General features: G+C 39.6%; 1 protein-coding gene across 1 annotated transcript in view; it reads left to right on the top strand.

Moving 5' to 3' along the window:
• Positions 1-14,426, top strand: part of LIX1 (limb and CNS expressed 1) — a 49,155-nt gene that overhangs the window by 7,730 nt on the left and 26,999 nt on the right. Inside the window, exon 2 of the mRNA XM_084880452.1 lies at positions 10,054-10,217. Within this exon, the coding sequence (XP_084736578.1) occupies positions 10,054-10,217 (164 nt within the window). The remainder of the gene's footprint in view (positions 1-10,053; positions 10,218-14,426) is intronic.

Genomic DNA, 14,426 nt, shown 5'->3' with positions numbered 1-14,426 from the left:
CAACAAAAGAAGAGACAGCTGGCAGCTGAAGGAAGGAGCTGGGCACTGAGGGGAGCATGTCCAAAAGACAGATTCTCTGCTGGGAACAAGGACTCCACGCTGCCTCAGCACTGCTGTGTGGCTGTGACCACCTTTAGAAAGTGTCTACACAAAAGAAAAAGGGGCCCAAGTTTCCGACACATCGTACCCAACATGCGAACCGTGTCAGCAAGATTCTGTTAGTGTGGCCAAAACTTGGCATAGCCTGAGGAGGTTATAAATGATTAGACAGCTGGCTGGTGGTTCACCACCCAGCACACAACGCAAAGGTACCCCATTTTGCAACCCATTTTGCACGAATGGCAAATTGCATCGTACCTTGAGCTTTACCCAGAAGATTTGGGGGTCCTTATTTTTTTTTTTCAACAAAACTAGACTATCACATTGGCAAGAACAAGTTTTACATGATTAAATTGCAAGCATAGAAAGTACTAATTAACTTTAAAATATCATCTGCTAAGGCTAATTTAATTGAAGGTTATATTACAGAACATAAATCCATCTGTTTAGAGGCAAAAAATCAATTTGAAAATATGTTAGTCATCGAGAAAGCCTCTTAATGATGTATCCCTAATGGTAGCCTTTTCAATTTGTCTTTAATTGTTTTTGGCAGGGTACATTTTTACCCAGCTAGGATTTTTTCTCTTACAAGGCATAAGGAAAATTGGTTCTTCATTTCTGATAGATTTATAACACACTTTTATGATTCCTTTTTGCAGACAAATGACTGTCTTCCATGCAGGACTTGTATTAGGTAATTGAACTGGGCAACGAACTATATAATATTTCTACTTTCTTGACGCATAAGCAGTCATTAAACATTAAATTAAAATAAAAGTTAGATACTTTCTGCAGTTTTTGCTAAGATCAGGTCTATTGCCTTTAACATTCATTAGAAAATAAAAAATTAGGATAAACATCCATATTTCCAATTTTGAGACATGTACCATTTCATCCATTTTCTGGCTATAATAAAGTTTTGACTTTACTGGTGAGTGATATCAAAGAGCTTCCTCTTTTCGATCTCTGAACTCTTCACATATTTTGGAAATAAGTTAAATAGCACAATGTATACAATTAGAGAATTCTCAGACTTACCACCTATTTTTAGGAAGTTTTAATGATAGGGTTTCTAACCATGCAAGTATATAAGCAGGCCTTTTCATTTCTTCCTTCACCGTCTCTTACCACAAATAATAGCTAACACTCTGGAGCTTACTATATTAAAGCACTCTATTCTGAGCATTTTCCATCTTGAGCCTTACAGCAACCCTGTGATGTAAATACTGCATTTACAGACAAACCTGGAGCAGTTAGGGTACCTGACACTGGTAGAGACAGGAATCAAACTCAGGCATTCTGGCTCCTGGGTCCATCATTTTAACTACTAAACAAATTGCTTGCCCGTTGATAAAAGGTGGAGAGACAAAACATAGTATGAATTTTATCGTGTTTGAACCAGTGCCTTTATTTGAGAACTCTTCTGTGACATACTCCATAATCCATGGGGCATTTGCACCCACTGCATTTGCAGAATTCCCATATGAAAACACCCATCATGTGTCCCTACTGGCATCTCCATTGAGTCCAGTCTGTGAAAATGGCAAGCGCTGTATTTTTAGGATAAAAGCCCTCCGAGTGCCAGTTATTGATTTCCTTTTCTGATGAAGCTCCTCCCTGAGAAACATGCTTCTTGGGATAACCCAGATGCAAAAGAGCAACCACACGTTCTCTCTAAGTGTCTGGGCCCTTCCTCTTCATGGATGGAACCACCACAGGCAGCGTGCCATGTTAGCAAGGGGAAAAAAAGGCATCCTCTGCTCCTGTTTCTCTCTCTCTCTTGGGTATAGTGGGGTTGGTTTTCAATCATTAAAAAGAGCTAAGTCTCCTTACCCATCTCTTATTAAATCATACTCCCCTTCTCATGGCCCCCTTTCTCATCACTCCCTCATACAATTCCTCAGCTGGGGCGTTAGTAGTTCCCTTACTCTTTTTTTGTCAAATACCACTCTCTCTCCTTTGGGAGCACAGTTTCTCTTCTTCTCCATCCTGGTCTCCATCTCCTGTCTCTGAGGTGGCTCAGAGTAGGCCCACGCTTTTATGCAGATTTTTCCTGACCTTTTCCAGCCTGAATTCATCTACTTTTTTCATTCTGTTGATTTAATTATTGAATCATCGATTTTTAAGTTTTAAATATCACTTTAAAATCAATCTCTGTTCTGTATTGTAGCATTGTAACATTTTGTTCACTAATTAGATTGTGAATATATTATTTGGGCACTGTAAGACAAGAGTACTCATCACCCCCCTTTCAGGGTTTTTCTAAGCCCTACTTATTATGAAGGTAAAGCACCACCTGTCAAGCAACTAGCTACCACTTGTCTCCTCAGACCAGGCTTCATCCTTCTGCACTTATTCCACCATCTTCAGCTGCGGAATGGCTGCTACCACCACAGCCATGCTGTGTGGGCACCATGGTGGTTTATACATGAAACCTGCGATTCCAAAAGGAAGTGCTGATCTCTCCACAAATGATAGTGACTTCACTTCTATACGTTCATTCAGTTGCACTCAAACTGTTCGGGTATGTGGAATTTTCTTAGATTCCAAGTGAATTTAAGAACTGCTTCTCCATGAGTAGCCCTGTGCTGGATACCAAGGAAGCTCCAGGGAAGAATGAACCAGAGTCCCTGGCCTCTAGACTCTCACAGTCTGCTGTGAGTTAATTTCCAGAAAACTGCTCTACAGGCTGAACTATCACAAGGTGTTTCATTCTTCTGCCCAGAAGGACGTCCAGTCAAGTCTCACTTGATAGATTTAGCCTTTGCTGAAGCTGATGGAAGATTCCTGCTAGAGTGAGTCAAAGGGTAGGTGGTGAAGGGGTTAACATCGCTGGATATCTTCATTGGTCAAACGTCTCCTGTGAATCCCTCAGTGCTGAACTTTATCATCAAAAAGAAAGCTTGAGGAAGGGGAAAATGAAAACATCATTCATGAGAGACTTGCTTGGGGATCTAATTACCACTCTGAGAGATCTGTCATGAAGAAATTTCAAAACACAGTGAAAAAGAAAATAGCCACACAAAATAGTCTATAAACTGCAAATTGTCTTGGCGTCAGTACACAAAATATTTAAAGCTGCCAAAGAGATTTATCTTAGTCAGCTCTGGCTGATGTAACAAAATGCCATAGTCTGGGCAGCTTAAGCAAAAGAAATTTATTTCTCACAGTTCTTAAGGCTAGGAACTTCAAATTTCTGAAAGCTCTGGTACTTAGTGAGATCCCTCTTACTGGCTTGCATATGATGGCTGGGAGAGAAGGCTCTGGTGTTTTACTCACAAAAAGGAACTGGATTTTTATACTATTACTAGAGGCCCGATGCACAAAATTTGTGCAAAGGGCTCGGCCCTTGCAGCCTGGGCCGCAAGGTCCACCTGGATGGTCATTCTGCTGTTTGGTCTAATTCGTATATTTGCTTTTAATTATATAAGATTCTTAGAATAATGACATTTTCCTTTAGTGTCCATTGAGACAAAGTAGAAACTTTTTAAAAAGAACTTTACTAAGCTTTGGGAGAAATAGTGCCTGACCAAAAATGATGTGTTCCAGACTATAGCTTCCTGGCCCTGCGGTAGAGGGCACCATCACGCAGATTTGACCTTGACTTTAGCTAAGGCCCCTCTGTCAACAGCCTCCTCGGTCTTTCGTCATTTCCTCTTGTTTCTCTCCTGGCCTCTCTTTTAGCCATCTTTCCTTGAAAGACGGTGCTCTAATGGTTTGCCTAGTCACAGGCCCCTCTGAGCACATAATCAGTGGGTGTATCTAAACCATTGCTTTAAACCAGAGCCAAGTGCTGGCTGAAGATTGGTCATCAGGATACCTGTCCACTGCTCATCCAATGTGACAATGCCGTGCTGGAAACATGTCAAAGCACTTATATGAAAAAATACTAACTTTTGCTTCCTTTGACTTTGTAAGAACAAATGTCAGAAAAATAGCCCCTGGGAAAAGCAAAGTGAAGTAATTTTTATGAAGAGCCTCTGATGCTTCCCCTACCAACAGCCTCACAAATGCAGCATATTTTCCATTCCTCTGACAACATTCCAATACTCAGCTAACATTTTTTAATGCTCCTACTATGTTCCAGACATTGTGGGGAAAAATGATCCGATTCTTCCTCTGAAGAGAACTGTCTCTTTATACATGAAAACAACTTAAATTCCATCATAATTAGGGAGTATCTCGGGATAAACAAAGAGTATATATTATACACTTAGGCAAGAAATAGGTTTAAAATCCTAGGTCTAAAATTGAATAGCTAGCTGTGTGATCGTACCCTGAACATCTTGAACTTCGTAACTATAAGTTGTGGATGATAAAAACCTACTTGCAAGGAACATTGTAAGGATTAAATGAAAAAAATGCAATGTTCCTGGCATATAATGGGTACATGGTAAGGAAGGTAAGAATAATGGCTTCTTTCTACAGCAGGACTTCTCAAACTTCATCGTGCATCAGGTTGCCTGACAATCTTGTTAAGAAAGCAGATCCTGCCGAAACGGGTTTGGCTCAGTGGATAGGGCGTCGGCCTATGGACTGAAAAGTCCCAGGTTCGATTCCGGTCAAGGGCATGTACTTTGGTTGCGGGCACATCCCCAGTAGGGGGTGTGCAAGAGGCAGCTGATGGATGATTCTCTCTCATCGATGTTTCTAACTCTCTATCTCTCTCTCTTCCTCTCCGTAAAAAAATCAATTATATATATATATATATATATATATATATATATATATATATATATATATATATTTTTTTTTTTTTTTTTTTTTTTTTTTTTTTTTTTAAAGAAAAGAAAGCAGATCCTGATGCAGTGGGCCTGTGTGTGACCAGAGATCCTGCATTTCCAACAAGTTCCCAGGTGTTATCCAGGCTGTTTCTCAGAGGACTGCAGTTTCTGTAGCAAAGAATTAGAGACTTTTTTTGGTTTTGGTTTTATTTCTTAGGAGTTGATGCTGGGGGTGAATCTTAAAACAATAAATAAATAAACAAAAAAATAAAAAAATAAATGAGTAGTGCCAGTAAAAAAGACAGCAGACATTGGAAAGAGGGCATTCCAAGGAGAGAATGGAAATACGGGTCTTTCCAGTAACATAAGAAGCACGGGAGTGTGGAAGCCTGGAAGGTGACTTGAAGAGAGAAGTTTGGAATGAGAAAGAATATCAAGACATAAGGTTTTCCATGTCTTGCCAAGGAGTTATTTATCCTGTAGGTAATGAGGGACTCACGGAAGGATTTAAGAAGCTGTGAGTGATTTGATCAGCTATGAGATTCAGAAAGATTTTCCTGGAAACAATTACAGGATGGGTTGGGTGGGAGGATGATTGGAATCAGAAGGGTATTGTGATATACTTGGTGAGCTAGGAGCCAATGCAGCAACGGCAGCATAAACTGAGAAGTGAAGACGATGGAAGATGTCAGGATATGGAATTGACAAATCTTGGGCATTTATTAGCTAGAGACAGAGAGAGGAAATGACGGTTTCTGCCAGGTTTCTGATTTAGGTGACATCACACTGTAAGTAATTCGGGAGAAAGAGAAGAGTTGATGGAAAAGAAAATAGCTGAGTTTGGGAATATGTTGAATCTGTGCAACATACAAATGGAAGTATTTATTAACAAAGCTGGAGTTACAAGAGAATGTTTGGGAACTGTCAGTGCATATTATGGTTGATAAAGTTATGGAGGTAGGTCCTGTCATTGGAGGAGAACAGCAGAGAGAAGTAAGAAAACAAAACAAGGATAAGATTGTCATGCAAATCAACATGAGGGGTGGGCAGAAGGAAAGAAACCCACTAGACAGACAGAAGAAATGATTAGATAGAGAGAAGCAGATCAAGAGGGCTACTATTAGAAAAGCCTAGAGACAGGAGATTGTCTACAAGAAATAGATTAGTTGTGTCAAATACAGTTAGAAGTCAAGTAAATAAGGACTGAAAATTAGGAACGGGTGCTATTTGCCAGAGTAGTTTCAGTGGAATAAAATACCTAGAGGAAAGCCAGATTGTAGTTAGTTAAAAATGAATGTAAAATAAGAAAACATAGATTATAACGTATTTTTCTAGCAGCTTGACTATAATGGGAAAATTTTAATAATTAGTAGCCAGAAATTACCCCAATATTGAGTGTTTCATTAGTAGCCAGAAATCACCCCAATATTGAGTGTTTCATTCCAATGACAGAACCTACCTCCATAACTTTATCAACCATAATATGCACTGACAGTTCCCAAACATTCTCTTGTAACTCCAGTTTTGTTAATACTTCCATTTGTATTGTATGTTGCACAGATTCAACATATTCCCAAACTCAGCTATTTTCATAATTAGTAGCCAGAAATCACCCCAATATTGAGTGTTTCTTCAGCATACCTATGGCAGCTGAGAAGGAGTGCATAAAGAAAAAAACATCTAAAAAATAGTTCAAGAGATTGACTACTATAACAATGCCCAGGAGAAGCAGCACAAATTCATTTGAGACTTAGTGGATTAAGGTGGAAGTGGACACCTGTGTAGATGAGCCACTCCAGATGTAGGCTTGGAGATCACATGCTTGCTAGCCCAAGTTTGTTCTGTGAAGGCAGGATCATTGGGGAGCATTGAAGGTGCAACTGCAGTTCTCTACACTGTGTGGGGCCTATTCTCAAACTAGGATGGTTTTCTTTAGCAGTACTTGACCTTCTGCTCATATTTTCTTTGATATTGTCAATGGACCTTGTTGTTGCTTCTTCAAAAAAATAGAGGAGCATGTTTTTCATAAATAGAATATCCTCTGATATTAGGATCTTTGGAATTCCAAATAGCAAGCTGGACTTCTTCCCTCTGCACTCCATTCATATGGTTTTGTAGTCATCCAGAGGAGATAGAAATAGGAAGATGGATTGTGTGTGTGCATGGACATATGTTGCACTCTTCAGAGGTGATGACATACATAAAAGCATCAAAGAAATCTTCCAAGGTTGCAGAATGAAAAATGTGAAATCTGCTACTTTTATTCATGCAGAAATTTTACTGAATACATACCTTCAAACTCTTTAATGCACATAGCTCTATGTGCCAACATTCTTGTGCTCATTTCACCTAAATAATCATGAGTCTTCAACTTCCTACTCTAGTTCTCAGCTGAACATCATTCAACAATGAACTTACTTAAAATAGTGGTTAATATGCTTTGTTGACTATCAGAGCAACAGGGCCCGGGCTTTGGTTTTAGGCTTCAATCTTTAAGACATTTCTGCTGAATTCTGGAGGTCAAATGCAAGTAGAAACACAAATCAACCAGTTCAAAATCCTGTGTGTGTGGTGGATTGCTTTTTTTTTGGGGGGGCGGGGGGGGCGGGGGGGGGAGGGAAGGAAAAGAGTGAGCAGAAGATATACAATTTAGAAAATAAAAGTTCTAAATCTATTTTGAATTACATTAACTGGTAGAAAATATTATTTCAAATATTTTTGACAAATGGAAAAGCTCTGTAGTGATCAATCTCACTTTGACCACTTCAACTTGTATTTTATAATTAAATTCAAATATTCCCTTTAATAGTCTTCCATTCTCCCAGTTTCTATACAAACCACTTCTTAAAAGCTGAATATTGCACAATATAGCAAAACAGAGCAAACAACAGAGCAAAACAAAAAATTATTTAATCTAGAACTTAAGGAAATCAAAAGTTGTTTGTATTAGTATATTTTCATATACTAAAATAAAGCTGGAAAGAAAACTAAACACTGCAGTTTTTAAATATACAGGGGATTTCAATTCCTTAGTTAGATGTCTCCATAATTTGCCTGGACTACATACTGTTAAACTGATCTGAGATCTAGGGATGAGGTAAAGGAGTCAAGTGCTCTAGAAACAGTTTAAAAGGGTTTGTGCAATGTTTTTGCCTCCAGGTCAATGTGACTCTCTTGACTCGCTCAAAAATAACCACGCCCAGCATTTTGAAGTACATCAGGAAATTCCAGAGAATGTCAAAGGGCATATAGACCCTATGTTACACAAAAAATGCTTTAAAGAGCAAAAGTATTATTTTTTAAATTCTCACCCAAGGATATTTTCCCCCAATGATTTCTAGAGTGAAAGGGAGGGAGAAGAAGGAGAGGGAGAGGGAGAGGGAGAGGGAGAGGGAGAGGGAGAGGGAGAGGGAGAGGGAGAGGGAGAGGGAGAGGGAGAGGGAGAGGGAGAGGGAGAGGGAGAGGGAGAGGGAGAGGGAGAGAGAGAGAGAGAGAGAGAGAGAGAGAGAGAGAGAGAGAGAGAAAATATATATAGAGAGAGACGTTGATGTGAGAGAGACACATTGATTAGTTGCCTCCTGAGAGAGAGAGAGAGAGAGAGAGAGAGAGAGAGAGAGAGAGAGAGAGAGAGAGAGAGACGTTGATGTGGGAGAGACATATTGATTAGTTGCCTCCTGCATGCACTCCTACGGAGGCTGAGGAACCTGCAATGGACTTAGGTGCCCTTGCTGGGGATTGAACCCTCAGCCCTTCTCAGGCCAATGATATAACCATTGAGCAAAGCTGGCCAGAGCAAAACAAAAAATTATTTAATCTAGAACTTGAGGAAATCAAAAGTTGTTTGTATTAGTATATTTTCATATGCAAGTAAGAGACACCAGGTCAGAATGGTTTAAGGGAAAAGCAGACGTGTTGGTGTAGGAGCTCAAAGTCTGCTGTCAGGACTTAGTCTTTCTCCATCTATTGGTTCTGCCCTTCTCTGTTGGTTTTCTTGTCAACTTGATTTCCCTTTGCTTGGGCAGCACCACACTTAGCTCCTCCTATCTATAACCCTACCAACCCTAGAGAAAAAAGAAGAATCTAGTCTTCCAGCATTTCCAACAAAATTCCTGGACTTATTGGTGGTAGATGATGTGGCTTTGGTCAAACTCCCACCCTCAGCCCTGGAGAAGACATGGTTGAAGGAAAACCTTTGCTATTTCCACAAAGAGAGGAATGACTCAAATGGCAGGCAGGTAAAAACAACAGACGCCCTACCCCGCCTTCAAGTTATGTGGTAGGTTCTCATGTGGATAAGGGGATAAGCTTCTAGGAGGCCCCAGAAATGAACTTTACAGAGAAGCAGATTTCAGCTCAGTCCCAAAAGGACCCTTTCACAGTCTGAACCATTAGCAGTTGAAATAGGCTGCCTCAAGGTGTGCCAAGTACCAGGTACGCTGCACGTGTTCAGGCACAGGCATCTGTCAGTGGTGTTGAGCAGGGAATTCCTGCATTAGGCAGAGCTTTGCCTGCATGACCTGTAAGTTCTACAATTCTATTATCCTTGTTAATTTCCACAATTCAATTTGCAGCACAGGATAAACAAACCAACCTAATTTGATCTGGAAATTCTGCAGGCTATCACAGGTCATTTAATCTAAAACACATGGCTCCAGCCATTACTATGTTTTCTGAAGTCATCTAACAGACGCGGTCCTTAACAAGGTCTCCATGTTATTAGTTTCACTTATGGCTTTTTCCAGCCTCCTGCTTATTACACAATTGCCTTTCATTCTTAAGATTGGGTGGGGAGAAGCATGAAAGACTTTTCTTCTTTCTGCCTTTTTCCCCTCTTAAACCTTATAATAGGCGAGTCCCAGTTAAAATTACATTGCATACATCTTTACCTTCAAATTTGGCTTTCACTTTGCAGGTTTAAGAATCTAAACGAAATGGGAGCAGGGGCCTTGGGTAATTATAGGTCTGGAAAAAGTTTATTGAGGCAAATTTTCGAAGAAGAAAGACTGAGATTTTTAAATTTAATATTCAGTTGTAAAGATAATTTAAGATACTGCAATGTTGTTAAAATTAGAACACCAAGCCACTTGACCCATACTCATGAAGAAATAAATATGTTTGTGTTAAATAGTATTTGTTTTTTTCACAACTAAAAGCACCCCACAAATAAAATCATGTTTTGCCAGAGTATGACCATTCTGAATAACTGTTTTTTTTCTCTTGTCTTTTTCAGTGAACGTGGTGTCAATGTTGCAGGAATTTTGGGAAAGCAAGCAGCAGCAGAGGGCTGCATCCCCCAGTGAAGGTGTGGTGGTGTACGAGTCGCTGCCCTCTCCTGGGCCTCCCTTTGTGAGTTACGTGACCCTTCCAGGGGGAAGCTGTTTTGGCAACTTTCAGGTAAGAAGCAACCACGTGTTGGTCAGTGAAAGTTTAAATCAGAGGTTCCCAAACTTGTTTGTGCCGTAGACCCCTTGCCATGTTTTTCGGTTTTGGGTAGACCCCCTACTTACCTGATATTGATTTTTTTGTAAATTTCTAACTGTAGTGAAGTTTAGTGTTAAAATTTAATAAAAAATAATGTACCTACTTTTCTCCGGCATTCTCAAACAAAATAACACTGATTCACTATAATTTGTATGATAAACTACCAGTTTATATTTTTTTAAATATTTTCTCAGCACTTTCCTATTCAAGATTCAGGAAACGAATGAACGTATTTTTCTCACATTCATATTTATAGAGTGACGAATTGAACAAGTCGGTGCAAGTTCGCAAAGCTTTGAGACAAAAATTGGCAAGAATGTTTACTGCGCGTATGCTTGTAACAAGATGATACTGGTATATTATTATGTGCAGGTTTTTATCCTACAACTTACACAATTTTATAAACATATATAATAAATTTTTTACTTCATAGGTACTTTTATAAATAATTTATATGTTTTTATATTATAAGAAAATATGATGTAAGTAAATAGGTACTATCAGTGTGTGTTGAGATCCACTATCGTGGACCCCCATTTTCATTTCATGGACCCCCAAATTTTTTTTTCGCTGACGTAGACCCCTTGCAGGTTGTCATAGACCCCTGGGGGTCGATATAGACCACTTTGGGAATCACTGGTTTAAATAGAGTAAGCCCTTTAATAAAATGGTAACATTATAAGTTTTCTTGGTTGCAATGAAAAAAGTTGTCATATTCCATTATATATATATATATATATATATATATATATATATATATATATATGTATATATATATATATATATATATATATATATATATATATGAATAAATTGGTCATATATTTCAATTTTTTAAACTGGAAATATTTTACATTAGGGTGTCCCCTAATAATTCTTTATGGAAATTGAATTTTACATCATTTTATTTGCCTGATAGTTGCTGCCCTTTTCCCAGAAAATATTTTTGGAATATACCGTAAAGAACAAAGGAACTTTGGTAAAGTCCTTCCATCATGACCTTTCTACCAGTAGATAGTTTCCAGTTTCCTGAATTTTGTAATCAAGTACTAATCAATCTACTACATGCCAAAGCATGAACCAACAGCAAAGATTAAGATTTACAAGGCTGGGTGGGTGCAAGCACTTGTGCTAAGTTCAAATTCTACCTCTAAATAACTGTTAACCCTTGGGAGGTTGATTTAACTCCTTGATCTCCTCAACTTTTGAGATGAGGAACAATACCGACAGCATTGGTCAGGAGTCATGAGATATACATGCAATTTGTTTATTTAGTACTAGAGGCCTGGTGAATGAAAATTCATGCACTGCACGGGAAATCCCTCAGCCTGGCCTGTCTCCTCTCACAGTCTGGGAGACCTCAGGGGCGAGAGGCAACCTGGCAATCAGGGGAAGGTGACATCCCCAATCACACCTTTGCTGCTGCCACTGCCTGCAGCACAAGCCTCAGCCAGTCCTGGTTACTTGAGCCTTGGGAGACTCTGGGTGGCTGGATAGCTGCCATCTGATGTTGCTTGCACCTTGGGCTGGCCCTGGGCAACTGGGGGGCTGAAGGGACTGAGGGACTCCGGAGACAGATGCATAGAGCGGCCAGACTCACCTGGAGGCAGGCCCAGCCATGCTGTGCACCTGATGCCCAGGCGGGGCTGAGAGAACTGGGTGCCACCATCTTGTGATTGTGGGCACCACCATTTTTGAGAGTGTGGCAGTCAATTAGCATATTCCCTCCTTATTGGCTGTGGGTACCACCATCTTTGTGAGGGCATGATGGTCAATTAGCATATTTTCTCCTTATTAGATAGGATTCCAACAATTGTTTTGATAATTATTATAAAGATTCCAGGTGGTTAAATCTTTATGATGTTTATGAGGGGTATAAATGATAATTTCTAGTTGTACACCTACTCACACAAAAACATTGGCCTAATAAACATCTGGTTATCAAGTGTGTGTAGCAAATACTCACTGAGTGACTAGGAAGCATCCAGCATCGAGCCAAGTAATGAGGATATGTGGTTCACACCTTGAGGGAATATTATAGTAACTACATAGAATTGTATTTGAGGGTCAATAAAAGCATAAAGGAAGGAACATCTCAGTTGACCAGTCACCTTTATAAATGCTTTTTTAGTACAGTAAGCTCTCTCTCAATTTGCAGTAACTGGCAAAATGCCTTATATATAGTTTGTGGGAAATGTGAAACTCATAAACATTTAAGTTTCCCTATTACCTTAGACAAGCAGGAAGCCCAGAGTCAATTTTTCAGTGTATCTCTTGGTTTTGTGAGTCGACAGAACTTAATGTCATGTAATACTTAATAGTATTAATATTTCTACCTCTAATCTTCCTTTGAACTTAGTACGTCTCACTTATTTTATCCTATTACCATGTATCTGTTTTATGTTATTTTACATATTTTGTGGGAGAATATAGTTTAAATAAATAGACCCACAAACCTGACACGTACGGGGAAGCCAAAGAAGGGTTTATGTGGTATGCAATCATAAGCCGAGATCTGCAGTTGAGGGTGTCTTTGCCAGTAGGTAAAGGAGAGATGACATCCTTGGCACAGAGGATGGTGAATGCAAACACATGGAGCAACAAAAACCACAAGCACTTGCAGAATTTGGGGAGTTTCCCTATGTCTGTGGCAGGGAGGTGGTGGGAGATGATGGTCAGATACCCATATCAAACCATAAGGGATCTTCATGCTTTGTAAAGGACAACAGGTTTTATTCTATGTAAAATCAGCACCACTCAAGGATTCTGCGCAGGAGAATGGTATATTGAAATGTGTTTCAGAAAGTGTTCTGGCAGTAGTAAGAGGTAATTTTAAGGCTAATTTAAAAACTGCTGACCCAGCTAGTCAGGAAGTCCTGCCTTCTACCTTGAGCAATGGCCACCAATGGATTTTGACCTCTGACCAATGAAAGTGAATTGCCTGATGAGAATGATTTGAAAGTGGGTCTAGAAGCCTCAGAATAGAGCCTGATGTAACCCCAGACACTTAGAGAAGAATGAAGGGCAGGGGAGGGGAAAGAAAGATAGCCACTGCAGAGGGATTCCCTAATCCATGTGACCCTGCAGTACCATCATCAAAGGTCCTAAGGTGAAGCCTGCCCACAGTAAAGTAAATAACAGTAAAGTAATACTCTCCCATCAGGCTTCCTGTTTCAAGGGAGACCACCTTGGGAAACAGACCTACTCACCATAGAGCGGGCTTTTGAGAGCCACTTAAACAAACCTATTTCTTTATCCATGAATGTCAGTGGACTAAAGATCACCAAACATTTGAGGAAAGCTAAAAGCATAAGAGAAAAGTTCAAGGCAAGCAAACAAAAGAACAGAAATATTTCAAGTAGTGAAGGACATAAGAAAGTTTCACAATGAGTATCCTCAAAAAAATTGTGAGAGGATATTTATCCCTAAAATATCCTATATAATAAAAGGCTAATATGCAAATTGTCCCTCCGGGAGTTCAACCACTCACTGTTACATGCGTTGACCACCAGAGGGCAGTGCGGAACAAAGGAAGGAAGGAAGGAAGGCCCTGGCCAGCAGCCGGAAGGCCCCAATCAGCCCTCATTGCTGGCCAGGCCTAGGGACCCTACTCATGTACAAATTTCATGCACTGGGCCTCTAGTCTATGATAAAAGAAGTAGGGAAGAGGAAATTTAAAATATGACTGCCAAATTAGAATAATAAATAAAGAGGAGTAAGTAGATGAGTGGACATAGATCACAGCCAAATTAGTAAAAAATAAAAAAATAAGTAAATAGTAAAGTAAGTTTCTAGAACTTAGAGCACAAGACAAGAGATTCAAAAAGATAGTACAGAAGATATGGGGATAAATCTGGAGGTAAACATCTTACATAATAAAAAGCTAAAAGGCTAATTAGACCAATCAGCAGTTCGACCATCAGAACAACTGTCCTATTGAAGCCAGAGCTGTGAGGGCTGGTCTAGCAGAGGCAGCTGGGGCTGCAAGAGCTGAGCCCTTTGCGTGATTTTTGTGCATCAGGCCTCTAGGTAATTTAATAATAGTTCTAGAAAGAGTAAACGGAAATAGATAGTTAGAAATAAATAATGGAAGCAATTTTCTTTGAGTTCAAGAAAAGCACA

The sequence above is a fragment of the Pipistrellus hanaki genome (genome assembly GCF_964339955.1).
Source record: "Pipistrellus hanaki genome assembly, chromosome: 4".
Lineage (NCBI taxonomy): Eukaryota > Metazoa > Chordata > Mammalia > Chiroptera > Vespertilionidae > Pipistrellus > Pipistrellus hanaki.
Note: the sequence above shows the minus strand (reverse complement) of the source record. Positions and strands in the feature narration are given on the sequence as shown.